At 61.5% G+C, this 24,514-nt stretch overlaps 1 protein-coding gene across 1 annotated transcript; it reads right to left on the minus strand.

Annotated features, from left to right (window-relative positions):
• Nucleotides 1–272: 272 nt before the first annotated feature.
• On the minus strand, nucleotides 273–23,319 carry PIK3C2B (phosphatidylinositol-4-phosphate 3-kinase catalytic subunit type 2 beta). The gene is made up of 33 exons (XM_051638749.1): nucleotides 23,244–23,319; nucleotides 14,511–15,478; nucleotides 13,010–13,110; nucleotides 12,713–12,867; nucleotides 12,428–12,548; nucleotides 10,626–10,737; nucleotides 10,438–10,517; nucleotides 10,293–10,356; nucleotides 9,925–10,071; nucleotides 9,600–9,633; nucleotides 9,085–9,280; nucleotides 7,528–7,650; nucleotides 6,514–6,681; nucleotides 6,220–6,331; nucleotides 5,997–6,139; nucleotides 5,160–5,348; nucleotides 4,915–5,008; nucleotides 4,716–4,810; nucleotides 4,430–4,610; nucleotides 4,224–4,331; nucleotides 4,043–4,135; nucleotides 3,791–3,920; nucleotides 3,376–3,512; nucleotides 3,075–3,244; nucleotides 2,743–2,899; nucleotides 2,547–2,656; nucleotides 2,228–2,429; nucleotides 1,980–2,104; nucleotides 1,785–1,902; nucleotides 1,526–1,607; nucleotides 1,329–1,435; nucleotides 1,122–1,250; nucleotides 273–1,051 (listed from the first exon to the last, which is right to left on the minus strand). Exons 2-33 carry the CDS (start codon nucleotides 15,402–15,404, stop codon nucleotides 863–865), a joined length of 4,866 nt encoding a protein of 1,621 aa, XP_051494709.1. The 5' UTR covers nucleotides 15,405–15,478; nucleotides 23,244–23,319; the 3' UTR covers nucleotides 273–862.
• Nucleotides 23,320–24,514: the final 1,195 nt, after the last annotated feature.

The following is a 24,514-nucleotide window of genomic DNA, read 5'->3' on the forward strand; positions in this document are numbered from 1 at the left end:
CCGGGGTCCCTGCGTGTGCCGGGGACAGAGGCAGCTGCATCCCCGGTCCCCGAGGACGTGGCCTCTTGGGCTTTGCAGCAAGCGGATGGGCAGGCGGGGCCCACGTGCCACCCCGTGCATTTCATCGCCTTTATTTTCATGCCACCGTGTTACAGGCAGGAGGGTCCGATGGCAGCTCCGGCAGCTCCAGCAGCTCCGGCAGCTCCGGCAGCTCCGGCAGGGCTATTCCTCTCCACCCCCCCCCCAGCCTCCAGCCTCCACCTCCCGCTAGGTACAATATTTAAAACTTTTAATATAAAGGTTAAGTTCATTATTCTCGATCCTGAGAAACATTTTGTCCGTTTACGGAGCTCTTGCTGTAAACAAAGCACCACAGGCACCAAAGCCCGGCCCCCCGGCGCAGGCGTCCCCGTCATCGGGGCCGGATGGCAGACGAGGAGACAGATGTCCCTGCTGGCACAGGGACAGGAACATTCCCCAGAGTGGGAATTGCCCGGATCCAGGCAGGCAGCTCCTGGCTGGAGATGCACCCGGAGCTCTGCAGGTACACACACACCCCCAGCCCAAAGCAAATCTCCACCACGCCTCCCCTCTCCTCTCCGCCCCGGTGCCTGGCCACATGCTACTCATTATTAAAAAAAATTAAAATACAGATATCCCAAAAGGAAGAATAACCCCCCCGAAGCACCCCACTGGTTCTCCCTTCCCCTCCCTCCCCGCGTTGCTCCCTTGACACAAGGTAAACTTGAAAAAGACGAGGCCTGCGGCAGCGCCCGTGGGCACATCCCAGGGTGGGCAGAGCCGTGGCAGAGGTGCCGTGAGTCCCAGCCCCCGTGGAGGGACCTCAGAAGGTGGTGGGACCTCAGAGGGTACCATGGCCACGGGACCCCAGGGCAAACCAGCCCATCTTCTCCTGGGCCAGGTCGAGGTCCCGCAGGCGGATGCCCACCTCCCCCAGGAGGATGTTCTCCCAGAAGCCTTCCTCACTCAGCACGCTCAGGCGCAGCTCCCGCTGCTGCAGGTCCCCCCTGGGGATCCCGTCGTAGACCAGCTGTGGAGCAGAAGGGGGCAGACTCTCAGCCACAGCCCACCTGGAGCCCCCCCAGCCCCAGCCCACGTACCATCTCGTTGTAGGTGGGGTTGCAGGTTTTTCGTGCCACTTTGGTTTTCCTCTTGGTGGTTTTCTGGGGGTCGGGCAGCAGGTAGGTCTTGACGTAGGGGTCAGGGTCGTTGCCATCCTGCAATGGTGGCTGTGGGGCAGAGTGAGGGACATGCCCGTGAGCTTGGTGGCGGGGCAGACCCCCACCCTGCCATCCCTGTGTACCTACCAGCCCTCGGATGTGCATCACCATGATGAAGAGCTTGTTGTTCTTGTAGGAGATGGAGAGCTTCACCTCCCCACCGACCTTCCCCAGGGGCCGAGCCCACGTGGCATCTGGAGAAGAGGAGAGGAGGGAAATGGGTGGGATGGGGCCCCTGCCATCACCCCCATGCTGCCAGCCAGCACTGCCCCCAACCCCCTTACCTGCTGGCTTTGGGGCCGGGTTGGTGCCAGCTGCCTTTTCATCCCGTGGCAGGGGGTGGAAGAAGGTGTAGATGAGGTCACACTGTGGGGAGAAGAGATGACATGACAGTGGTGACCACGTCCCCCACCATTCAGGACCGGTCCCCGGTGCACGTGCCAATATTTTACGTGGTTCATTGGCCCCCAAGCAATTTCCCACCTCTTGGGAGGCAGCAGACCCCCCCCCCGCCTGCTGGGGACCCCTTCCCCAGCTCCACACCTCTGCCACCTCGGGGGCTGCGTGGATGAGGTGCCAGATGTAGCCGTTCAGCTCCTCCTTCCGCCGCTCGGCCACCGCTTCACCCCGAGACCTCCCGATGACAAACCTGCTGGGGAAGCTGTGGGGATGGAGACTCAGCAGAGCCCGGGGGATGGTGGGGAGCCCTGGGCGTCTGCGGGGGGTCTGTGGGGGTACCTGGGCAGCAATGAGGAAGGGAAGAGGAGGCGCAGCTTGTTGTGCAGCTCCTGGAACTCCTCAAAGGTGCGCTGGATGAAGGTCACATCCCCCGGGCTCTCCCGCTGCACCTTCACCACGTAGGTCTGTGGGGAGATGGGGCTGCGATGTGGGATTGGGACCCCAGGGTGCTCCAAGCCCATACAGGGCGAGGGAGGAGCACCAGCACAGAACCATCAGGGTTGTCCCTTTGCCTTGTCCCCACTCACGTAGCCCTTGCTGGGGTTGAAGACCCGCTCGTGGCGGCAGAGGAAGACGTCGCGGATCCGGCCGGACGTCTTGATGGTGTGTGTGCGGGGGGCGAAGGAGAGGGTCGGGCGGGCGTCAGAGCCCGTGAACTTCATCTGCGCCAGGTTGTGGATGAAGAAGTTGAGCTTGGTGGCCACACTGCCCAGGCTGGACTCAATCAACCTGCAACAAGGCCACCACACGTTCGGCATGGAGGAGCCTGTGAGCATGCTAAGCCAGTGCCCGTGTCTCCTTCTATGAGGGTCCCTCTCTGTCCCATCACCCACCCATGTCCTCTACCTGGTGAAGTAGGTGGTGGCATCGGCATCAGAGTCCTGTGGCCTCAGGGCATCGTAGACATACTTGAGGTCCTCCAGGTCGGAGAGCTCAGGGATGCCACAGGACAACATCTGGGAGGCAAGGCAGAGGGTGAAGCCAGGAGAAGCCCTCTGCCCTGCCTGAGGGGGGAAGGGTGTGCGTGCCCCCCAGTTCTCACCAGCCCCAGGAGGTTGAGGAAGAGGTGGGTGTGCTTGCGGATGAGGTTGTAGGCCTGGCAGCACAGGTCAACAAAGTCATGGAAGCGGCTGGAGGGCTTGTCCCCCCCGTTGATGACATATGCCATGTCCGAAGTGAAGACAAACGGCGCACGGTCCCTGCGCCGGGGAAGCAGGGACAGAAAGTGACCATGGCCAGGGGGTCACCCACCACCAGGACCACAGCATGAGATTTCACCCCATGAAATCGGGGTGAACAACAGTGCTTAAGAGCTGCAGCCCTGCAGGGAGGAGCCCAGGTGAGGGGGAGGGTGATGCTGGAGGTGTTTCTCACCTCTTGATGTTGCCGAACATCTGCGCGTGGCCCAGGAACCTGCCGAAGTCGATGTGGAACATGTGGCCCGTGGTCTTGAGCATGATGTTGTCATTGTGCCGGTCACAGATCCCCAGCACGTAAGTGGCCACGCAGCAACCAGCACAGGAGTAGATGAAGTTCTCCACAGCCTAGGAGGATAGAGAAAGGGAAGCATGGAGCCACCAAGCATGGAGAAAGGCTGGACATGCTGGGAAGAGAGGGGTCTCGTCCCTGGAGAGGGGAACATGAGGAGCAGGGACCCTGCCAGGCTCCTCCTCACCTTCTCGTACTCGTCCTCCTCGGGGTTGTGTTTCTGCAGCCAGTCTGCCAGCGGCCGGTCTTTGAAGGAGCCCGTCACACCATGCTCCACCTGGATTTTGCGCAGGGTCTCGGCGTTGGGGATCATCTCCACCATGCCTGGCAGCCAAGACAGCAGGGTGAGATGCATCCATCCCACCCAGGGGGCACCAAGACCCCCAGCCCCTTTTCCCACCTGTTCCCCCTCCATCACCATTGAGTGAGAGCCTGCAAAGCCACATTCCCACGGATGGTGGGATCAAACCCAATGGCGGATCACAGCTGCCCACAGCAGCTCCTCTCTAGCAGAGCCCCAGGACCTCTTGTGCTGTCACCAGCCTGAGAGCATCCAAACCTGGGGCCTGATGCCCCGGGGGGACACCCTGACACTGGGTTACCTCGTCCACGGCCGGTGGAGAAGCAGCGGAAGATGACCATGCGCATGTCCAGCCCTTCCTGCACCCAGATCTTGTTCATGATCCGGATCATCTGCAGTGTCAGCATGTCCTGCCGCAGGTCATCGCCACACTGAGAGGGACAGGGAAGAGCCATCAGAGCCGGGGGGCAGGGAGGGGCAAAGCCAAGCCAGCCCCAGGTGGGCTGGGGCAGCAGTGCTGGGGGTTTGGGCTTTGCCAGGAGGATGAGCTCGCCTTGAAGATGACTCGGATGTTTTCCCCAAGGGGATCGACGTTCTGGAAGGAAAGCTTCAGTGGGACAGCGTTGGAGTTGAAATAGGAGCAGTCCTGCCATGGAGAGGAAGGCGCAGACCATCAGGGCCGAGCCAGGGGTGGGGCAGAGGAGCCCCCCAACGCCCCCAGCTCTGCCACTCACCCGGGGCACGATCCCCTTCACCAGCAGGCTGGGGCTGAGCGGCAGGCGGCACGACCCGTTGGCCTTGAAGAACTGCTTCACGTCCTCCAGCCCCTCGCGGAGGATGCCCTGCAGGGGCGTGGGGTGGGCACGAGATGTGGGGCTGAGAGACAACCCGGCAGCCCCCTGCACTCCCTTCCACCACCAACCCCCCCCCCAGCACCCACCTGGCGCGCAGATGGGGCTGCATCCCGCACTTGCTGGGCCAGCCTGGCCAGGGTGCTGACCAGCAGGCACTGCCGGTCAAACTCCTCCCGCAGCCCCTTCCCGCAGCAGCAGAGCAGAGCTGCCAGCAGGTACTGGTAGCGGATGCTGAACTGGGAGTCCTTGAGGCCATCCTTCAGCAGCCTGCTTGGAGCAGGGGCACAGGGGGAGGTCGGTCAGGTGAGGCCCAGGGTACCCACCTCCTGTTGTTCCCACCTCCCCTCCCCCCAAAAAAAATAAATATCCCACCAGAAGAAGTAGTGGGTGATCTTCAGGTCACAGATGGCTCGCTTCATGAGGAACCGTACCAGTGGGCTGTCCAGGTAGCACTCATACTTCAGGGCCTGGAAAGGGGAACGTTTTGGGGTACAAAGGGACCAGCATGCACCCCATGCCACATCCTGGTCCCAGCACGGGTCTTGTGCCACATCCTGGTCTCACCACACACCTGGACCAGTTGGGGCAGGTAGTCCAGCAGCTCAGTGTCAGAGATGGAGTCAATCCACTGCACAGCTGTCTTCCTCACCTCCTGGTCTGGGAACCTACAGCCAGGACACGTGTCACGGGGACAGCACCCTCATCATCCCTACCCAACATTCCCACCCCTGCCTGCAAGGGGAGGGCAGCAGTGCCCAACCACACATCCCCGTGGACATGCATCCCCGTGGCACCCGCAGCCCGTCGGTGGCTTACGTGGCATGTAGCAGTCCCAGGCCATCTTGGTGGCTCATCTGGGCCCACTGGCTGAGCAGGGCGTAGATGTCGGGCAGACAGGCCCACTCCCAGCTGGGTGCACTGGCCAGCAGCATGGGCAGCGCCCCGGGTGCCGCGTGGCAGTAGTAGCGCTTCTCCCACAGCCGCTTGCGGTCGGCGTCCATCAGCCTGGGGACAGGGGACACGGCTCCCTGTGGCACGGGTGGGATGGAGCACCCCGTCCCCTCAGGGGTGGCCAGGAACTGAGCTCCCATGCCGGGGGGATGGTCCTGGATGTCCGTCTGCCCCGGGAGTGTCAGTTCTGTCCTGTGCAGCGGATTCAGGCACAGCTGCTGACACCTGATCCTTCCGTTCAGAGCCAGCACTGGAGGACTCTGGCTGGCTCAGCTGTGCCAGGCTGGATGAGGGACCAGGCAGCTGTCCCCACCAGGGGGGACAAGGCTGGAGAGACCCTTCCCAGGGGAGGACCAACAGGCAGTGGTAGGCAGGCAGCTCTGTGAAACACCAGGCTTCAGCCTCATCCTCAGCAGCCAGAGGCAGGGTCAGACCCTCAGATACCCCCGTGCCTGCCAGGGCAGAGCTCTGGGGAGCTCACAGAATCAAGGAGTGGTTTGGGTTGGAAGGGACATAAAAACTCATCCAGTTCCAACTCCCCTGCATGGGCAGAGACACCTCCCGCTAGACCAGGTTGCTCCAAGTCCCATCCAAGCTGGCCTTGAACACTTCCAGGGATGGGGCAGCCACAGCTTCCCTGGGCTTGGTAGAGTCCATCCCCGCCCCCCCAGCAGGGCGATGCTCCCCCCGCAGGCTGCTCACCAGTAGAGCGATTTCTTTTGCATCACCTCCCGCAGCTTGCGCTGATCCTCCTCCCCCAGGCTGCTGAACTCGTACCTGGGGCTGAACTCAGCTGCTGGTGGGCTGGTAAACTTCACCTCAAAGGCAGAGGTGGGGAAGTCGATCTGGGGCAGAGGCAGAGGGTAAGTGGGGGCCACATGTGTGTGTATGTCCCCCCTCAGAACCCACCACTGCTGGGATGCACCTGTAGGATGACACTGTCAGGCTGGTTGAAATTGGGGGCACTTGACCTGGCCCTGGAGTTGTCCTGAGTGGCTGGCCACAAGCCCAGGAGCTTTCTCCCACAGGTCAGGACCCTGGAGGAGGTGGAGGGGTGAGAGCTCAGCACTGGGGGTTGCTCTGGTGGGGCAGGAGGGTGGCACCACTGCAGTGATGCTGTCCCCATACTGAGCATAGGCACTGGGGACACTCCTGCCCCACTCTGGGGATGCTGGCATGGTCCCTCTCCATGCCCATCGTGGCAGGACACCCCACATACTGCCTGAAGTTGAAGAGGGGAGTGGTCACCCAGCCCAGAGCCTCAGGGACCCGTCGCTGCTTGTTGGTGTCAGAGGAGCTCCCCGGAGGTGGGATGGGCACGGCGAAGAGTGTGACGCTGAGCAGTGTCTCCCGTGGCAGACGGTTCACCTGGACAGGGAAGCAGATCCTGCAAGAGAGCAGCCAGCAGCTCAGCTATGCTGGGAAAAGTCACTGCCAGCCCCCCATGACACCAGCCAGCCCCCCACCTCAGGATGCCAAGCATGCCTTGGGACAGCCTGGCCCAACAAATGCCTTTGCCGCTGGCACCACGAGTGCCACGTGCCCCCCAGCACAGGACAGAGGTCCCACCCCATGGACAGACACCCCACAGGAGGCAGCTGGGTTCAGGGACAACCAGCTGCTCGTGTGCCCCCATCCTCTCCCTGCTGCTCTCTGTCCTGGGAAGGTGACCGCAGGGCAGGGGGGCTGCCATGGGGGACCCCCCACCACACACTGACCTCGTCCTGTGGCTGGGGGGGGGGTCTGTGTGGGACCCCGGGGCTGAGGCTCCTCTCCGACGCTCCCGGGGAGCCCGGGATGGCAGCTACATCCTGCCCATGGTGGGCACAGGCAGGGGGTTGCCCCACGGAGGGGACCAGCACGGCTCTGCTCCCCGCCGGCCGCTCGGCTGCTGTCCTTGGGGGGCACTAGCACCTTCTAAAATTATCCTCTTCCCATCCCCACCTCCTTGTGCCACTGCAAATGCCAGGCGTGGCGAGGACTCGGCACAGCCTCCCTGCCTGCTCCCGGGGCTATTTTGGGAGCAGATGCCCTTTCCCGGGTGCAAACATGCAGGTCTAGCGAGGGCAGGGCTGGCGCTGGGGCTGCTGCTATTCCCGGGGATGACACAAGAGCTCCCGACACCCGAGAATCAGGGAGAGGCACAGAGAGGAGCCGCTGGAGCAGGGGGGGGAGGAGACAGGGGATGGCACAGGCACCCCTTGCCCACCCCATGGCCAGGTTGCTGCCTTACTGCTGGTCCCATATGATGAGGTGGAAGAGGTATTTGTAGACATGTGCCTTCCTAGTGAGCAGGGGGCTGCACAGCTCCTTGCCGCCGTGGCTGAGGGAGCAGGAGAGGTAGAAATCTTCATAGCTGCAAGGGGAGCAAAAGGACCGTGAGCTAGGGGTGGGTGGGGGTGTTTCCCTGGGAAGCAGGGGGTTCCCCCCTGGGGAGGCAGAACCCGGGGGAGTTCACCCCACCACGGGGCAAACCCCACTCCAGCAGGCTGGGTGGATGGATGTGCTGCCCCTCTGTGCCTTCCCCAGGCTGGGGAAGGGGGTTGGGGGGTACAGAGCCCCCCCATCACCATATGCCACCGCGCATACCGTCACACGGGGGGCTGTCGGGGGGGCCCTGCCATGTGGCAGGTGCCGAGCGACAATCCGGGGAGGGCTGCGGGGCGCCGGGGGTCAGGGGATGCCGGCATTTCCCAGGCTACCCGCTTTGTTCGGAGCCAGTCACCAAGGGGAATACATTAAGGACAGGACAAAGGCAAGGGGTCCCCGGCGGGGCGGCTGCTGCTGGCGCCACTCCCTCGCATGTCCCCGTCCCGTCCCCCCTCCCCAAGCCCCCAGCGGGGTCCCGCCGCCCGCCTGGACCCCCGCGGTCCCCCCCGCGTGGGGCCGAAAGCGGGTACGGGCACCGAGGCACCTAACAAAGGAGCATGGCGCTGATGTGGGGAGAGGGCAGCCCGGCCCTGCAGCACCGGGGCCATCTGTCACATCCCCGGGGCGGTGCTGAGCTCGGGAGCGGCGCTGCAGCCTCAGGGATTCCTGAGGTTGGGGTGGGAGAAGCTCCGGCATCAGCTGGCTCCAGCATCCCCGTACTGATCACACAATCGTGGAATCGTTCGAGTGGGAAGGGACTGAAAGATCATTCAGTTCCCACCCCCTGCATGGGCAGGGCCACCTCCCAGCAGCCCAGGCTGCTCCAAGCCCCATCCAACCTGCCCTTCAACACTGCCAGGGATGGGGCAGCCACAGCTTCCCTGGGCAACCTGGGCCAGGGTCTCCCCACCCTCACAGCAAAGAATTTCTTCCCAGTATCTCATCTAAATCTCCTCTCTTTCAGTTTAAAGCCATTATCCCTTGTCCTCTCCCTCCCTGCCCTTGTCCAAGTTCCCTCCCCAGCTTTCCTGGAGCCCCTTCAGGCACTGGAAGGTGCTCTAAGGTCTCTCAGGAGCCTTCTCTTCTCCAGGCTGAACAACCCCAACTCTCTCAGCCTGGCTCCAGGCTCCTCAGATCATCTCCATGGCCTCCTCTGGACTCACTCCAACAGCTCCATGTCCTTGTGTTGGGGACTCCAGAACTGGACCCAGCACTGCAGGGTGGTCTGACCAGAGCAGAACAATCCTGCTCTTTAAGGGGCTTGGGCTGGTTTAGCTCTTATTCTCTCCACACCAGCCGAATATCTGGGACAGGGACATATTCCTCAGCCACCCGGGACAGAGACACCCTTGCTATGGTGTGTTTAACACCCTGGGATGGGCAGGCAGAGGCTGAGTGAGGTGCAGGCAGCTGCCCTTACCTGGCAGCCCAGGTGATGGGGATGCGGTGGGTGGCATAGATGGTGAAGGAGAGAGGGCAGGAGAGCAGACGAGCCTCCTGCACCACCCCCTGCTCCCGGCTCCCGTGCACAGCTGGCTGGAAGTCCGCGTTGAAGGTGCTGCAGTAGAGCTCAACCAGGTTGAGGATGGCAGCTGTCAGGCTCTCCACGATCCTCTCTGGAGGGGAGGTGGGAGAGGAATAAGAGGGGGGCAGCAGCTGCCAGCCCCACATCCCCCTGTGGTGTCCCTCTGGGCTGGGGATGCTGGAGGGACCCTGGGCAGGTCTTCCCCCCTGGGACAATGTGGATGAGAGGGAGAATTTCAGGCTCCTCATTTTGCTGAGTTCACGGGGTGGAACAGCAGCCATTGCCTCCAGAAACCCTCTTTTCTTAACCAGAACAGTTTCAAACACATTTTTTGGCCTTAATAATTAAGGGGGAGGGGTTTGAGGATTAAAAGCACCAAGAACTTGAGCCCAGAAGGGGAGGAGAAATACCTCGATTTTCCTTCTTGGCCAGAACATTTGGATCCTGTTGAGGAAAAAAAGAAAAAAAAAAAAAAAAAAAGAAGAAACCACAAGAGCAGCATCAGAATCAGCCCCGTGCTGCTGGCAGGGAGCAGCTCACCAGGCTGGCTGCTTTACACAACCAGCCTGGGCTCTCCAGCTTCCAGCTATTGAGGAATTTTCCACGTGGTGCAGTGGGAGGAAGGAGGGAATGAAGTCAGATATGAAAACGTGCTTCCCCTCTGCACCCTGAGCACCCCTTCCAAGTTCTGCATCCCTCCCCCTGAGACCCACTCCCCTGTCCCCCATCACTTACCTTCTGGATTTTGGGCTGCATGCGGGAGGGGCAGGGGGGCATCTGGTTGAGGGCTGCTGTGATCTCCTGGGACTCCACAGCAGCCAGGGCGTTGCAGATGGCCATGACTGACTGGATCACCCGCTCAGCCTTCAGTGGGACATCTCCCTGGAGGGCAGAGGGGGGCTGACATGGGACCCCCTAGGTAGCTGAGGGAGCAGGGGTTGCCCCCCAAGCCCCACACACCATGCACAGGGAGGTGCACCAGCCCGTGCCTCAGTTTCCCCTACTTTCACATCCGCAGAGCCCCATAATGAAAAGGTGAAAAACTCCACAACAGATGAGGCAAAGTATCCCCCAAAATTCCTCTCTCGATCCCTGGGGCTCACCTCAGCAGCCAGGAAAGCATCCACCTCATTGTGGAAGGTGTCGAAGAGGAGACTCAGGGCCTGCCTGGGGGACAGAGAACAGAGCTCAGCCCCTTCCAGGCAGGTACCTGGCATGGAGGACTAGATCCCACCATGTCCCCCCTACCTGCTGATGGTCTGCTTGATGGGTCTCTCCTGCAGGTGGATGTAGTGGTTGAGGGTTGAGGGGCTCTGATCATCGTTGGCCTGGAGACGGAGAGATGCTGTGCAGTAGCTCAGCCACAGGCAGGTCCTCCCTCAAGCAGGGAGGTGACACGGGCACCCCCACACTGCCCCCCACAGCCGGGCACCCACCGTGCGGGCCAGGTCGCTGCGCACCCCCTTCCTCTCCATCAGCTGCAGGCGGATGTCGATGTCAAACTTCCTGCAGTGCTGGATGTACTCGTGGCTGCCCAGCGCGTGTTTGCTGCGGGGACAGAGACCCCAGCCTGAGCCTGACCCCCCCTCTCCATCCCATCCAACCCCCCAAAATTCAAACCCGGGATGCCCCATCCCAAAGCCCCACGGCCAGGCATGATGTCAGCCACGGCCACCTCGCCTGCAGAAGGATGTTTGTGGCACGGGGAGGTTTGCACTAGGAAACGTGAAGAATAAGCCATTGTTTTCCCTCCTTCCCCTTGCGCCCTCCAAAAAGCTGTGCCCAGCCCAGCCGGCGTGACGGGGCCGGGAGTGGAGGAGCCTGTTGTGCCAGGACCTGCTCAACCCTGTGTGGGAAGCAGAGCATGGACCCGAGGAGCTGGAGGATGCTCCCGCTGACAGCAGGACCGTGCCAAGCCCTGGAGCAGGGAGGAACAGCCTGGTCCCACCACGCCCACCAGCATGAGCAGCTCCCCCTCCCAGAGTGGGACCTACAGAGCGGGCTCCACACAGGGGGTTTTGGCACTTCCAGCATCTCTTCCGCCAGGAGAAGATGCAGAAAGAAAAGATCAGCCACAAAAGGGCTTTATGTCCCAGGGCTTTCTCAAAGGTCCTTTGAGGGCCCCAGGAGATAGGGCAGCTCCTGCCCGTGCCGGCTCCCGGGAAACTCTCGCCAGGGACGGGCTGTCCTGCTCCGTGCCCGGGATGTCTTTCCCTGCCAAAAAAGCAGGAGGTTCACCCCGTGGGGAAACGTCCGCTAAGCTGGCTGGACCTGCCCTGCAGCTGGTGCAGCCCTGAGCCACCCACAGCTGAGGTTGGGCAGGTCAGAAGCTCGAGGATGCTGCTGTGCCCACAGCTAGGGAAGAGCTTGCACCCCTGCTGCGTGCAAGCACATGTGCACACACATGCACACATCTGCACACACGTGTGTGCACACACATGCCCTGAAGCACTCTGCAGCGGGAGGGCTCAGCGCTGATGGGAATGATGTGCCAGGAACCCTCCTGCATCCCTGTCTGCTCCGGCTCTCCTGGCCCAAGCAATTCCCAGCTGCCCCTGTAGGGCCTAAACCAGCAGCTCCTGGAGGCCATGGCACAGCTCCTGGAGGCCATGGCACAGCTCCTGCCGACCTCCAGCAGCAGGGCCAGCTCTCCAGCAGCAGGAAGGACGGTGTGTGCCTGTGCCTGCCTGGCTGCTGCAGCTCCCTCTGGTCTCCTGAGCTGTCAGATCCCAAGCCCCCTCTTTCCCAGTCTTCCTCTGGGAAAGGCAGCAAGGCAGGGAGGGCACAGGTCTCATCCCCCACCCAAGGGAGCCCACTGCAGCCCTGATGCTCCGGTGCCCCCCACTCCTTCTGCCCTCCAATGTGTCCCTTTTCCACCTTCTCCTGCAGTTGAAGCAGCAGGCTGGGAGAAGCCAGGCTCTGCCTCTCCACTCAGTGACACAGCTGTTATTAATACTCCCTCCAAAGAGCTTTTTTGGCAGCTCCCTGCTTTTCAGGCACGTGGGAGGGTCAGCGTGATGGATACCCTGCCACCGGGAAGGATGCTCCCAACATGCTGCTCTTGGCAAGAGCATCACTACGGCTGGGGAGGCAGGAAAAGGAGCCGAGAGGTTCCCACTGGGATCAGCCCCCACCATCCATCACATGGGGTGAGCACGGCCGAGCATGTGAGCCACGGGATGCCTGGGCCCTGTCGTGTGTTTCCCCCCCGCCCCCTTTCTCCAGCCCCCACACTCACTTCTGCAGGAACTCCTCCAAACCGCAGATCTTGAGCACGAAGTCCTCGACGTCGACAGCGTGCAGCTCGTCGTGCGTGTAGCACAGAGCCTGGTAGATCAGCAGGTCCACGGTGGAGGAGCCTCAAGGGAGGAAGAGCAGCAGCGTGAGCCCCCGGGGTGGTGGGACCCCACACCAAGATTCCCCCACCCAGGTGTTGCTGAGGTCTGTCCCTGCTTCACATCACCCCAGGTCTCCCCGATGGCTGGAAGAGGGGGACAGGCAGGTGGCTGCTGGTAGCACTTACAGTCACAGGTGAAGGTGAGGGGCTCCCGCAGGCTGTCACACACCACTGTCACCTTCAGGCTGACACCATGGCCCAGCTGCTCGGGGCTGAGGTTGACAGAGCTCCACACCAAGCCAGTGAGGGAATAGTCCTCAGTGCTGTAGCCAGACCGCAGCCTGCAGAGCCAGGGACAGGTCAGAGGTGCTGCCTTGCTTTGGGTTTCCCCCCCCCAAAAAAAAATGCCTGTTTTGGGTCCCACCACAGCCCTGGGGTGCACTGGGAGCCCCAGGAAGGGCTGGGGCAGGGCCGGGTACTCACACATCCAGCATGTGGCAGAAAGCAGCCACCTCCTCATCCCGCTCCTCGGAGACCTCGAAGAGCTCGTAGCCGTTGGCGAAGGAATGTGGCCGGGGGGCAACCTAGAGGGCAGAGCACCAGCCTGTCAGCTGGCTGCAGCAATCCTGGGGGCTCCAGCTGCTGCCTGCCTGGAACGGGATTTGCTGGATCCCCCCCATCAGAGCACTGGGCATCCAGAGTCTTGTTCCTCCCACCATTGCTGCAGCAGCACTGAGGGTGATGTGGTCCAGCACAGGAGGGGTTTGGAACAGGCCACAGGATGTGTCACCCAAGTCTGCACCAGCACCTTCCCCAAAGCCAGGAGAAGGGACAGCCCCAGGCCTCGCTGTCCCCAGCCCTCTGCCGACAAAACCACCCATTTCCAAAAGCTCCACCTGGGAGATTCCCCAGGGAGACAAGGGATGTGCAGAGACGGACCTGAGGATGACATGGGATGGACAGGGACTGTCCCCAGGCCACCAAAGTGCCACAGCAGAGCCCACGCCCAGCCCTGCACACCTCCCTCCTGACATGCAGCATCACGGTGCCAGGCTCCCCCCACGCCTGGGGGTCTCGGGGCTCCCATTGTGCTCTGGCAGGGAACAATGGCCCCACTGTCAGAGCAATTAACCCAGCCAACAGCTCCCGGGAGGCAGAGAAAGGCAGGGAACACAGCAGCCGCTAAAGACTATTTTAATGCTCTTCTATAATTAGCTTCTGGCACTAAGAAAGCTGTGAGTGACTTAGGTAGCCCCTGCCAGCTGCACCCCTCTCTTCCTGGGGAGGGGGGACCCTGTGAGGAAGGTGACTTCTCCCATTATTTATCTCCTCCTCTTGCTGGCGGTGGGATGAGCCACACCAGAGTGGGGCATTGCCCCTGCAACGGGCACCCCGTTGGGGACCTGGCAGCCCCGGAAGAGGGACGGTGGCAGGGCCAGCAGCCCCCTGACACCTCCATGTGCAGAGGGGAGGAGTCCTGCTCTGTGCTGGACAGAGGGAAGAAGGGAGCTGGGACGGGAAAGGATGTTGGGAGCTGCACAGGAAAGTGATCGGGAGGAGACTCCCAGCTCTTTCCGGAGGAGCTTGTGACGTTTCATGAGTTGGCAGGACACGAGCTGACTGCAAACCACCTGCAGTGTGGCCTCTGGAGACAGCAGCGACTCCTGGGTGGGACTCGCTTGGCTTTCCAGCCCTGGTTCACCCACCCCAGAGGGTTTTGGCCATGATCGCACACCCCCGGGGAACTGCACAACCTGGAAAGGTCTTATTAACCTCCAGGAACCGTGTCTCCAACCACGATGCGTGAACAAGACCCTGGGGAGCCCCGGCGATGGGACAAATAAAACCAACCCAGAGAGAAGGAGACACAGCAAAGCCACGGGCACCCACTGCCCAGTTCACACCCCAGCACTGGATTCCTGTCTCTCCCCGGCACCGTGGCTCCATCCCACTTCCAAGGCAGGGAGAGAAAAAAGCCTCTTACCGGGTCGATGGAGATCCTGCGGTTCTTGTTTGGCGTCAGATTCTTCCGGTTGCCGAAGCGGGAGACGTACGTCCGCGGGGGCACCTGGGGGGGCATGGTCTTGCTCCGTGCCACCGGCTTGCCGCTCGATTCCTTCTCAAAGATGCTCCTGCCCTCCTTCCAGCCACGGGCAGCTTCCCGCAGCACCTCCGACTCGTAGGTGGACTTGAGGTTGAGGCAGGTGATGGCGTCGTTGATGCCGCCGTAGCCGGCGATGCCGTAGGGATCCTCCTCGGAGATGCGGCGGCCGAGCAGCTTGCCCTGAGCCCGCTCATGGGCTGCTGAGAACATGTTGATGTCCCTGGGCTGGGGTCCTTTGGAGGATGGAGGGGAACCCTTCCCCGAGTGCTGGCTCCCCTCAGGGGAGCTCCAAAGGAGGTTCCTGGGGGGCAGCGGGGGCGGCGAGATCTTTTTGGGGGAGCTGCCCCCATCGTGGGGTGAGGTGCCGTTGAGCGGCTCCCCGAGGAGGTCCTCCCCTGACCCGTCAAAGATGTACAGGTAATCCTCAGCCAGGGGTCCCTTCAGCCAGGGCTGGGGGTCTGGGGAGCTGGGTCCAGGTGGGGGTCCAGGCACCGGGGAACCCTCGGGTGCCACCGGGATGTTGTAGCTGAGCGTGGGGTCAGAGCCAGAGAGGCCACGCGCCGCCTTGATGCCAGCACAGCCGTTCCTGTCGGCGGGGTCATCCCAGGAGATGAGGGGCTGGTCTCCTCGCTGCTTGGCCCGGTTCTCCTCCTTGTCCTGCCGCAGCCGGGACAGGGCATCGTATTCCATCTGCAAGGCCTCGGCCAGCGCCAGCTCCTTCCGGCTGATCCCCAGGGATTTCCAGTGCTCCCCATTGCCGCGCGTGGCTGACATCTCTCTCCAGGGACCAGGACTTCTTCCTGCTGGGCTCAGGGGTCAGGAGAACGGCATGCTGCACCGCCGGCCACCTGGGCGGAGGGGAGAGGCACGGTTAGTGGAGGGGAAAGCCATGGCTAGTGGCTGGGCAGGCCAGGATAAGGAAGGCTGGCTGATAAGGAAGGTTGGTTCATGAGTGGTACAGCCCTTCCTCTCTGCCATGGAAAAAAAAGGGAGCATTCAGGGCTGATGGGTTAAATCAAGGTTTTGCTGCCGCCCACCCACCCAGGACCCCCTGGCTGGGCAGGGCTGGTTGGCTCCACAGCAGCTGCTGGGGCTGTTGCTGGAGCCCGACGTATTTCCCCGAGGATAAAATAAGAGGCAGAGCAGGGAGGGCAGTGCCTGCGGGGGGGTTGTGCAGCTGGGCCTGACTCAACCTGCAACCCCCAAGCAGGAGACTGTCCCAGGATGGGCTTCACCACTGTGCCAAGGCTCTGGGGGCTGCCAAGGACACAGCTCTGAGCTTGCTCGCAGAATCCCAGACTGGTTTGGGTGGGAAGGGACCTTAAAGATCATCCAGCCAAATTCCTGACATGGGCAGGGACACTTCCCACCAGCCCAGGCTGCTCCAAGCCCCATCCAACCTGCCCTTCAACACTGCCAGGGATGGGGCAGCCACAGCTTCCCTGGGCAACCTGGGCCAGGCTCTCACCACCCTCACAGAATTTCTTTCCAATATCTCATCTAAATCTCCCCTCTTTCAACTTGAAACCATTCCCTATCACTCCATCCCCTGATAAAAAGTCCCTCTCCAGCTTCCACCAGCAAAACTAGGGCTTTCTGAGGCAGAAATGAAAAGATGAGTGAAAAGGGCAAGGAAAGGACAGGATGAGGTGCTGCCCCCCTCGCCCCCACCGTGTCTGCATGGGAAGAGGATCATAGAATCATGGGATGGTTTGGGCTGGAAGGGACCTTAAAGATCATTTAGATCCAACCCCCCTGCATGGGCAGGGACACCTCCCACCAGCCCAGGTTGCCTCAGTCCCTCTGAGCCCTTGGGCAGCACCCAGCTCTGTGCAGCCTCCAGACCTTTCTGCACCAGCAGAGAGGAAAAACAGCTGAGCTGGAACCTGCTCCCTGGCCCCTGACCAACACCTGGGGAGGGCCAGCACCACGCTCCCCGGGGAAGGATGTTTCACCTCCTCTTTCCTGCCTAGCAAAATAAATATCTAAGTGGAAGGTAAACAGAAGAATGGAACAAGCCCAGAGCCCCTGGAGATGATGGCACTGGGACTCTCTAGAGCTGAGAGGCAGTCGAGGGCTTTTGGGCTCTGGGCAGGGCAGGATCACCAGCCTCAGCATGGAGAGGACACGGGACCTCCTCAGCCCTGTGCTGCTCCCTCTGCACCACGCAGGGCTCTGCCTCATGCTCTGATTTAGGGCAAAAGGATTCACTGCCCCCCTTCCCCGTGATCCCAAGCTTTCCTGCTGGAAAAGCACTGCTGAGGGCATCACACACCTGAGGATCTCCCCCCAGCCTGCACTTGTGGGGCAGGAAAAGTCTTGAACCACGACTGGCAGACCCAACCACTGCCCCTGGGCAGATAGAGTAGCCCACCTGACACCACACTTGCCCCCCACATCCCACCTCATGGAATGGGGCAACCACTTCCAGCATGGGGTTTTCCAGTGGCCACCCTCCTCTGGCACACATCCCCCCCTGTGGAGCATCCCCATTGTCACTGGGCTGGTCCCCTCCTAGCTCAGGGGCTGATTATGGCCCATGGCAGCCCCCAAAACACATCACTCCCTCCCCACCCACAAACAGACCCTCCTGACCCCAGGGCTGTGCAGGACCAGATGGCTCCTAATTAGCCCAGCCTTCGTCTGCTGCAAACACATTTCCTATGAGCCAGGTGGGTCTCCCCACCAGCACAGCTGCCCCGTTAGTCCCCCCAACACCAGGCTGGCCGGGCACCTCACTCAACCAGCTTCTTTGTGCTTTCTAGATGGAAAAATGGCTTTGAGGTGGGGGGGGACAGGCTGGAAACGTTCCCTTCCCCAACATTTTGGCCCCTGCCAGCAGCTGTGGGCTTTTCCTGGAAAAACAGAAATCCCAAAAGCTGGCAGTCCTGGGCTTCTGGAAGCGGAACAAAGAAAATCTGCTTTTAACCCAAAAGCAATAAAATCAAGCCGATTTTTGTGGCTGACAAAGCCACAAACCCATTCTCATCTCCAAGAGAAGCGTCTGCATCTCGCTGAGGTTTTGAGCAGAGCAACGTTCCTGCCTGGTCAGGCCGAGGTTCCTGCATGGGTTGGTGGGATGCAGCTGGACCTGCACCAGGGCAGAAACAACAAACTGGGTCCAGGCTCCACCAGAAGCCAGGCAGGCAGCATAGGAGCAGCCAGGACATGGGGATGGCTGTGTGCCACCCAGGGGATGTCACCTCAGCTGGGCACACCACCAGCATCCCTGGGTAGGGGGCTCAGCTCCTCCCCTCAGTGTGGCAGCTGGACTGAGGTGATACAAACCCACATGGAAGAGCCCCAAACTCTCCTGTTCACCCTCCAAGTCCTCAGCCAGGGGCAGGACTGATGCTCAAGCAGCACCTCAGCACCGCCACCAGCTCCTGCTCCTGGGGGTCTGCTGAGCAGCCACTCATGTTCCCACCAAAGGCTTCTCTCCTCCCAGAAGCCCGTTGCAAAAATGATCTGGGACTGTGAGCTGTGGGTTAGGCCTCAGCACGGGAACTGAATTCCAGAGGAGCAGAAACAAGCAGATTTTTTTTTTCCTCTTTAAAATACTACCACTAATATCACGGGGATAATTTTCTGACTTTAAATTTCCTGGCGTTTGCCACGGTCACGTCAGCCTCAGGAGACCCATCCAGCTTGGGATCCCACCTTTTGGAGAAATGCTTTGCTGTGCTGAGTTACTGCTGCTGCAGCCCACGGCGGGGCTGGAGGCACACAGGAGGGAAAACCACTTGCCCACTGGAAACCCTTTGCCCTAAGCCCTGGATGATGTTTTAGCACCATTTCTTTCACATTTTGCACCAGCACAGCCCTGTAAAGGAAGCAGCAGCTTCACAGGGAGCCACACACTTGCACCACATCCCTGGTGTAACCCACCAGCACCCACTGCCCTGCTCTGCCTGGCCACAGCAGCAGAGCAGAGGGACATTTCCCCATCAGGGCACTGCCCAGATGCACAAAGCCCATCTCCTCTCGGGGGCAGCCCTCTAGAATATGGGTGCTGAAACCAAAAGGCAGACAAAACCAGCTCCAAGTCCTCTTTTGGGAGCCTCTTGCATTTTTAAATGTCATTTCAGAATATCTGCTGGTTGCTGAGTGGCCCCTCATCCAGCTCCCAGCATCAGCACCCTGCCTGCCAGCCCAGCCAACACCCCCCGACCTGGGGCACCCTCCTGGGTTGGGGAGGGAACTTTGGGGTGAGGCTTTCCTGCCTGCACGCTGGCGGATCCCACGGAGTTTATTTTTCCAAAACCAAACCAGTTGGATCCACCCAGGAGCAGCCCAGCCCAACGGCTGTGGCCAGGTCCCCCCACCCCAAGAGCTCAGGGCCCCGTTAGTCCCCTCAAAGTCCCTCCAAACCAGCAGGTTCCACTCCTTGGTGGCTCCTGGGGACTGCAGGGCTTTGGGGTGGAGGATGCCCGGGCTCCCTGCAGGGCTGTCCCTGGTCCCACACCCAGCATCAGTGGGACAGGGAGGGACCACCCCAGCCCTTGAGAGCCAAGCACCAGGTTGGGAGGAGGGCAGGGGAGGTCTGGGGGAGGGGGGGGACATCAGCACACCCACCCCTCTCCCAGCAGCTGAGCAGCACCTGCTCAGCATGGGGAGGGACGAGGGAAACTGAGCAGAAAATGCTCCTAGGGGATCCCACGGTGGAGCAAATGTGACATCCAGCCCTTCCTCCTTCTGCTGGGGGACAGGAGCCTGAGGCAGAGCCACTGTGGCTGGCAGGGGCTCGCTGAGCACCCCCAGCTCTCCCCATCCCTCCCTGCCTTCCCCCTCCCAGGCAGCTGCGATGGGAGCGGATAGAAGCATCGGAAGCATCTGGGAAAGCATCAAACATCTGAGGGCCAGGAAGCAAAGCAAGGCCTGGAGGGGCACCTCCCCGGGGTGTGGGAGCGGGGATGGAGGTTATGCCTATCAGGGGAGACAATTCACACCCATTTATAATCTGGCAGAGGGAGGAGCAGCCATGAGAAGGATAAAGCACCAGCCTTCACCTCTGGGGCTGTGGGTCCATCCATCCATCCTGCTGCTCCTGCTGAACCATGTTCCCAGCTGCCTGAGCAGCCACTGCCCAGCCAGGAGGATGGTGAGGGCTTCCCTGCTTTGGGGACATGGAGACCCAGCTGTGTGGCACATCCTGGCCGTGTGCCATTGCTCCTGCTGCCAGTCACAGCACCTCATGGGGTGACAAAGCTCCTTGGACACACTGGACCCCTTCGGCAGTGGGAAATGCTCCTACATCCCCTTCATCCCACCCAGCCCCCATGGCATGGGGAGGCAGGTTCCCTGGGCCTCTCAGCAGCTTCAGCACCATCTGGACCAGGCAGGATCCCACTATTCCCACTCCAGAAGAAACTCTCTGGTCTCAGTTCCCCACCTCTCCAAAACCAGAGGGAAACAGGGCCATTTGGGACCTCCCAGGCAACATAATGACCAAGGGAAGCCCTTTGGCTGGGTCTCCAGGTGCTACTTTGACACAGCAAATTGCAGGATTTTCATCCCAGTTTGGAACTGGAGCTCCAGGAAGGTAATTGGAAACCAAAACAAAAACCCAAGAGTGTTTCTTTCCTGGAGCCACACTCTGAAACACCACCCATCAACCCAAGCCCCAGCAAAACCAGCACTCCAGAGGTGCTCACAGCAAAACCAGCATCATTCCCCCCAAAAAACTGAACCTGACAGAGATTTTCAGGCAACTCTCTTTCTTTGCTTTCCCCAGTTTGCAGAGGAAAAGCCAGACTCCAAAAACTACACTCCAGGGAGCCAACCAACTAGTTTCCAGAGAGGATTTGGAGCTGAGCAAACACAGAGCTGAGCAAACACCCGGAAAACAAGCCGTGCCACTTGCTTCCAACCTGTTGCCCCACGGCAGAAGTTTCTCCCTCTTCAAGCTGATGAGTCTCCTATTAATAGCAGAGCAAAGCCCAGTCGGGTCCAAGCTCCCTGGAGGAGGCAGGATGTGAAGCTGGCTGATGCCAAAGGCTCTTCTATCGTTTTACTACGTATTTCCACCTTCGGGAGGAAATCCTGCCCCGGGTTGATGGATCAGGTTTGGGAGGGGAAAGCCCCCGGCTTGGGGCAGCCAAAGGTGGGAGCTCTGCAGAGGGACCACCCAGAGCCCTGCAGGGTGGGAGCTGAGTCGGTGATGGGGACAGCGGAGGGGACAATGGGGTGTGGAGGCGGGGACAGTGTGGGGCAGGAGGTGGCCGTGGGCGGGGGGATGTCAGAGCCCTCCTTTGCAGCGAGGTGTGACAGACACATGCTCGGCTGCTCAGGAGAGGCTGAACCTCAACCCAGCACCTGCAAAGTGCTGGAGTGCAACGAGGAAGGGGGGGGTGACATCCTCTTGCAAAGCCACCCCCCTCGGCATCCTCCTGGTGATCCCGTGAGGCCAAAATCACCCCATTCGCCTCCACTCCCCAGCCCCGGGGCACACCCACGGTCGGACTTTCCGAGTGACTCAACCCTCAGTGCTCCAGCACCCAGCACCCATCCTGGGGGTCAGGTTTTCTCGGTGCTCAGCATCCCCTGGGGATCTCCCCAGCACAGCAGGTCTGCTGCTCAACCCCTATGCAAATCTGGGTTTCCTCCGTGGCCAGCCCCCGGCACGGCGTGGCTGGCTGTGCCACGGGTGGGTGGGTGTACCCAGCTGCACACCGGGCTGCTGGCAGCCATCCTGCCTGCACGGCGAGGCCAGGAGGGGCTGCGGCCCTAGGTGTGTTCAGGACAGCCAAGCAATGTAAAACAGGGCACTTTCCCACTCCACCAGCTCCCAGGGGAAGAGTCCTGCCCACACAGCAGAGCTGGGATGGGCTGGCAAGTGGCAGCCAGCCCGTGCTGGCTCCTGCCCCATAGCCCAGGGGTCTGGGTGAGCCCCAAGGGCCAGATCCTGTGGCTTTATCCCCACCACACACCCCACAGGGCTGTTCCTGCTGCCACGGGGCTCTCCCCAACCCAGGTGCTCCCACAGCTGAACCAGAGGGATGCACTGAGGACATGCAGCAGGCAGGGTGCACCCTCCCCGCCCACAGCACCCTGCTGGGGTGCAGGGGGTCCAGCTGGCCCCACGCTGCACGCCAGAGCCAGCCTGGGCTGCGATGGGAATCTTTAGCCTGTTCAGCCCCTGCTCTGCCCACAGGATCTACATGTTGTGGGAGAGAATGGCAGCCCAAGGACACACCACAACCACAGGCAGGACACACACAGCTCCTCTGGAGCACCCAACACGCAGGGAAACACCTCAATGAGGACGGGGCCATGGCTGCTGCTGCTGCTACAAGCCCCCTCCACCCTGCTCAGGACCGTGGGACCCCCAGCCCGGCACATCATCCCCCTTGGCCCAGCAACCCGGGATGCCGGGCAGCACAGACACACACACACACAAATACACACACACCCTGCGTGTGCATCCAGGCAACGCTCGCAGCCACACGGAGCACCCACTGCAGCAGGCAAGGAAGGCTGGAGCCCGGCTGCACAGGCAGCTCCTTTCAGCTCCTTTCGGCTCCCGGCAGCGGATCCTTTTTTCCCGACCTCGCTTCCTTTGCTACTCCAGAGGGTGCTCCCCAGGCCAGGCGGGGCAGGTGCCCGGCAGGGCGATTGGCCCGGGAGAACCGGGTGCTCCATGCTCCAGGTTTCCCTGTCCCCACAGCTCCCTGCTCCCCCGTCCCTCCCGCTCGGGGAGGCAAAGATTGATTTTTCTGATCACGTTGGTGCTCGTTCACCCCAGGCCCAGATCCCGAGAACAATTACATTCGTGTTTGGCCTTCTACACATGGATAGCTGTGGTTCAGTCGATAGATCTCCTTTGCTTAGGGGTAATAGCTGGCATATCTCTGGAGTTTACTGATAAACACACGCGTGAGCGTTTCCGCAAGCGGAGGATTCCGAGCGCTGCACCGCAGGGGCAGAGGGAGCATCGCAGCTCGCTGCAGCACGCCCAGCATCCTCAGAGTCCCCCCCAAAACACCCTGCCTAGAGCCCACCTAGAGCTGACCCTTCCCGGCTAAACACAAGCGCTGCCTCGTCCCCGACCCTGTCCCCAGCCCTGTCCCGTCGGGGGGACTCCTGACTCGATGGAAACGAGCAGAAACCCCAGCCCAGCCTCTCTCTACTTCGCTGATGGGCAACTTTGCAATTTGACGGGGACCGTTTCATTGTTCTGCTCGTAAAAACAGCCCAACTCCCCCCCGCACACCCCCGCCTGACGCTTGATTTCGAGACCCCGCACCGTGCCCTGGGGGTGCGGGGCCCGGGGTGACCCCCCTCCCCAGCCCCCCGGAGCTTTGAGGGGCTTTCAGCCCTTGCGAAAAACACAAGGCTTGGTTGGAGCTTTCGGGGGGAAAGCACCCGCAGGAGCTCCGGGGATCTTCCCCGTCTCTTCCCGACCGGTGAAATTATTTCTATATTCATATAAAAATGATTATCTATATTTTAAGGGGGGGGGAGGAACCCCAGAACCAGCCGCTCATGAGAGGAGCCGGCCTAGCTCCCACCACCCGCCTGTGTTTTCCCCCCAAAAAAATCTCCCTTCCCCCGGGATTTCTCCCCCCACCCCACAAGGGGGAATCCCCCTGTCCCCCCGGGGTTCAGCCCTACCTGCTGGGAGCGGGTTGCGGCGGGGCCGGGCTGGGGCCGGGCCGGGCGGCGGGGCCGCGCCGCGGCGGCGGCGGAGGGAGGAGGAGGAGGAGGAGGAGGAGGAGGAGAAGAGGAGGAAAAGAGGGGGGAGGAGGAGGAGGGAGCACGGCGGCGGACAATGGCGGGGCGCAGCGCGGTGCGGGGCCATCTCCCGGCGGCCCACCGCACTGCACGGCGGTGCGGGGGCCCGGGGGGGGGGGGCTGGCGAGGCGGGGCTGGCCCCGGGTGCCCCCCTATCTCCGCATGTTTGCCCCCCCCCGTGTGTTCCCTGGATGCTGCCGGGGATGCCGCCCCTCCGTCCCTTCCATCCCGCATCGTCCCCGCCGGGGTGGGCGGTGGGGCGGCTGCTGCTCCTCTTCCCTGGCAACCTCCACCCCCTTCACACCCCCAAAACGCTGCAGCCCCCACTCTGGGGGACATCCCTGGGGAGAACAGCACCCACTTCCCACCGGGCTTGGTACCTCCGTACTCCTCTAGGAAGGTGCTCAGACACCCCACAGCACCCTACTGTTTTTTTGGGGGGTGCTCAAACTGGTCCCCAGACTGGCAGGGACATATTCCTGCCCGCAGCAGTCAGCCAGGGGCGAGGGCAGGGGCAGAAGGGGCTGCAGAACACGGGGGGGGGGGGCAGAAGCTGTGCTGGATCCAGCGGGAGCTGTGGGCTGGTTTTGCGGGCAGCCGGCCCTGCCAGACGGGGGAAACAGCCCCCTCCGAAACCCCAGCGCTGCCCCGAAGAGCCACAAACACGCCCCGGGGCAGCTGCGGGTCACAGCCTGTGGTTTGGGTTTAGCGGTGACACGGAATTAATTATTCCAGCCTGCCCTGGGGTCCCCAGGAGAGGGGAGGACAGAGGCTGTGCGGGGTTCAGCACAACGTGCGGGGGGAAGCCAGGGCTCGAGGGTCCCCTCGGGGCACCCCCAGACCCCGTTTACCACCCGGCCCCGATAGAAAAGCGGCCCTAATCAGCACCAGGTCTGCCCGCAAGAGCCCGGGGGCTGCGCCCACCCTCTGACAGGACCAGTCACGCACTTCGTGGGGTAGTTGTGAGCGGGGAGAAAACCCGCTAATTAAATACCCCGCAACATCCCCTGTCCCGGGATGAACTATTCCCGATCCTTCTCTTCGCACTTTGCCTGACCCCCTTTAAAACACCCCTGGTTTGCTGGAGGGTGAAGAGGCAGGTAAGACCCCCCCGGGCCCGCTGTGGGGGTCCCTCCTCTGCCGGGTACCCC

This window comes from Apus apus, chromosome 23 (assembly GCF_020740795.1).
Source record: "Apus apus isolate bApuApu2 chromosome 23, bApuApu2.pri.cur, whole genome shotgun sequence".
Classification (NCBI taxonomy): domain Eukaryota; kingdom Metazoa; phylum Chordata; class Aves; order Apodiformes; family Apodidae; genus Apus; species Apus apus.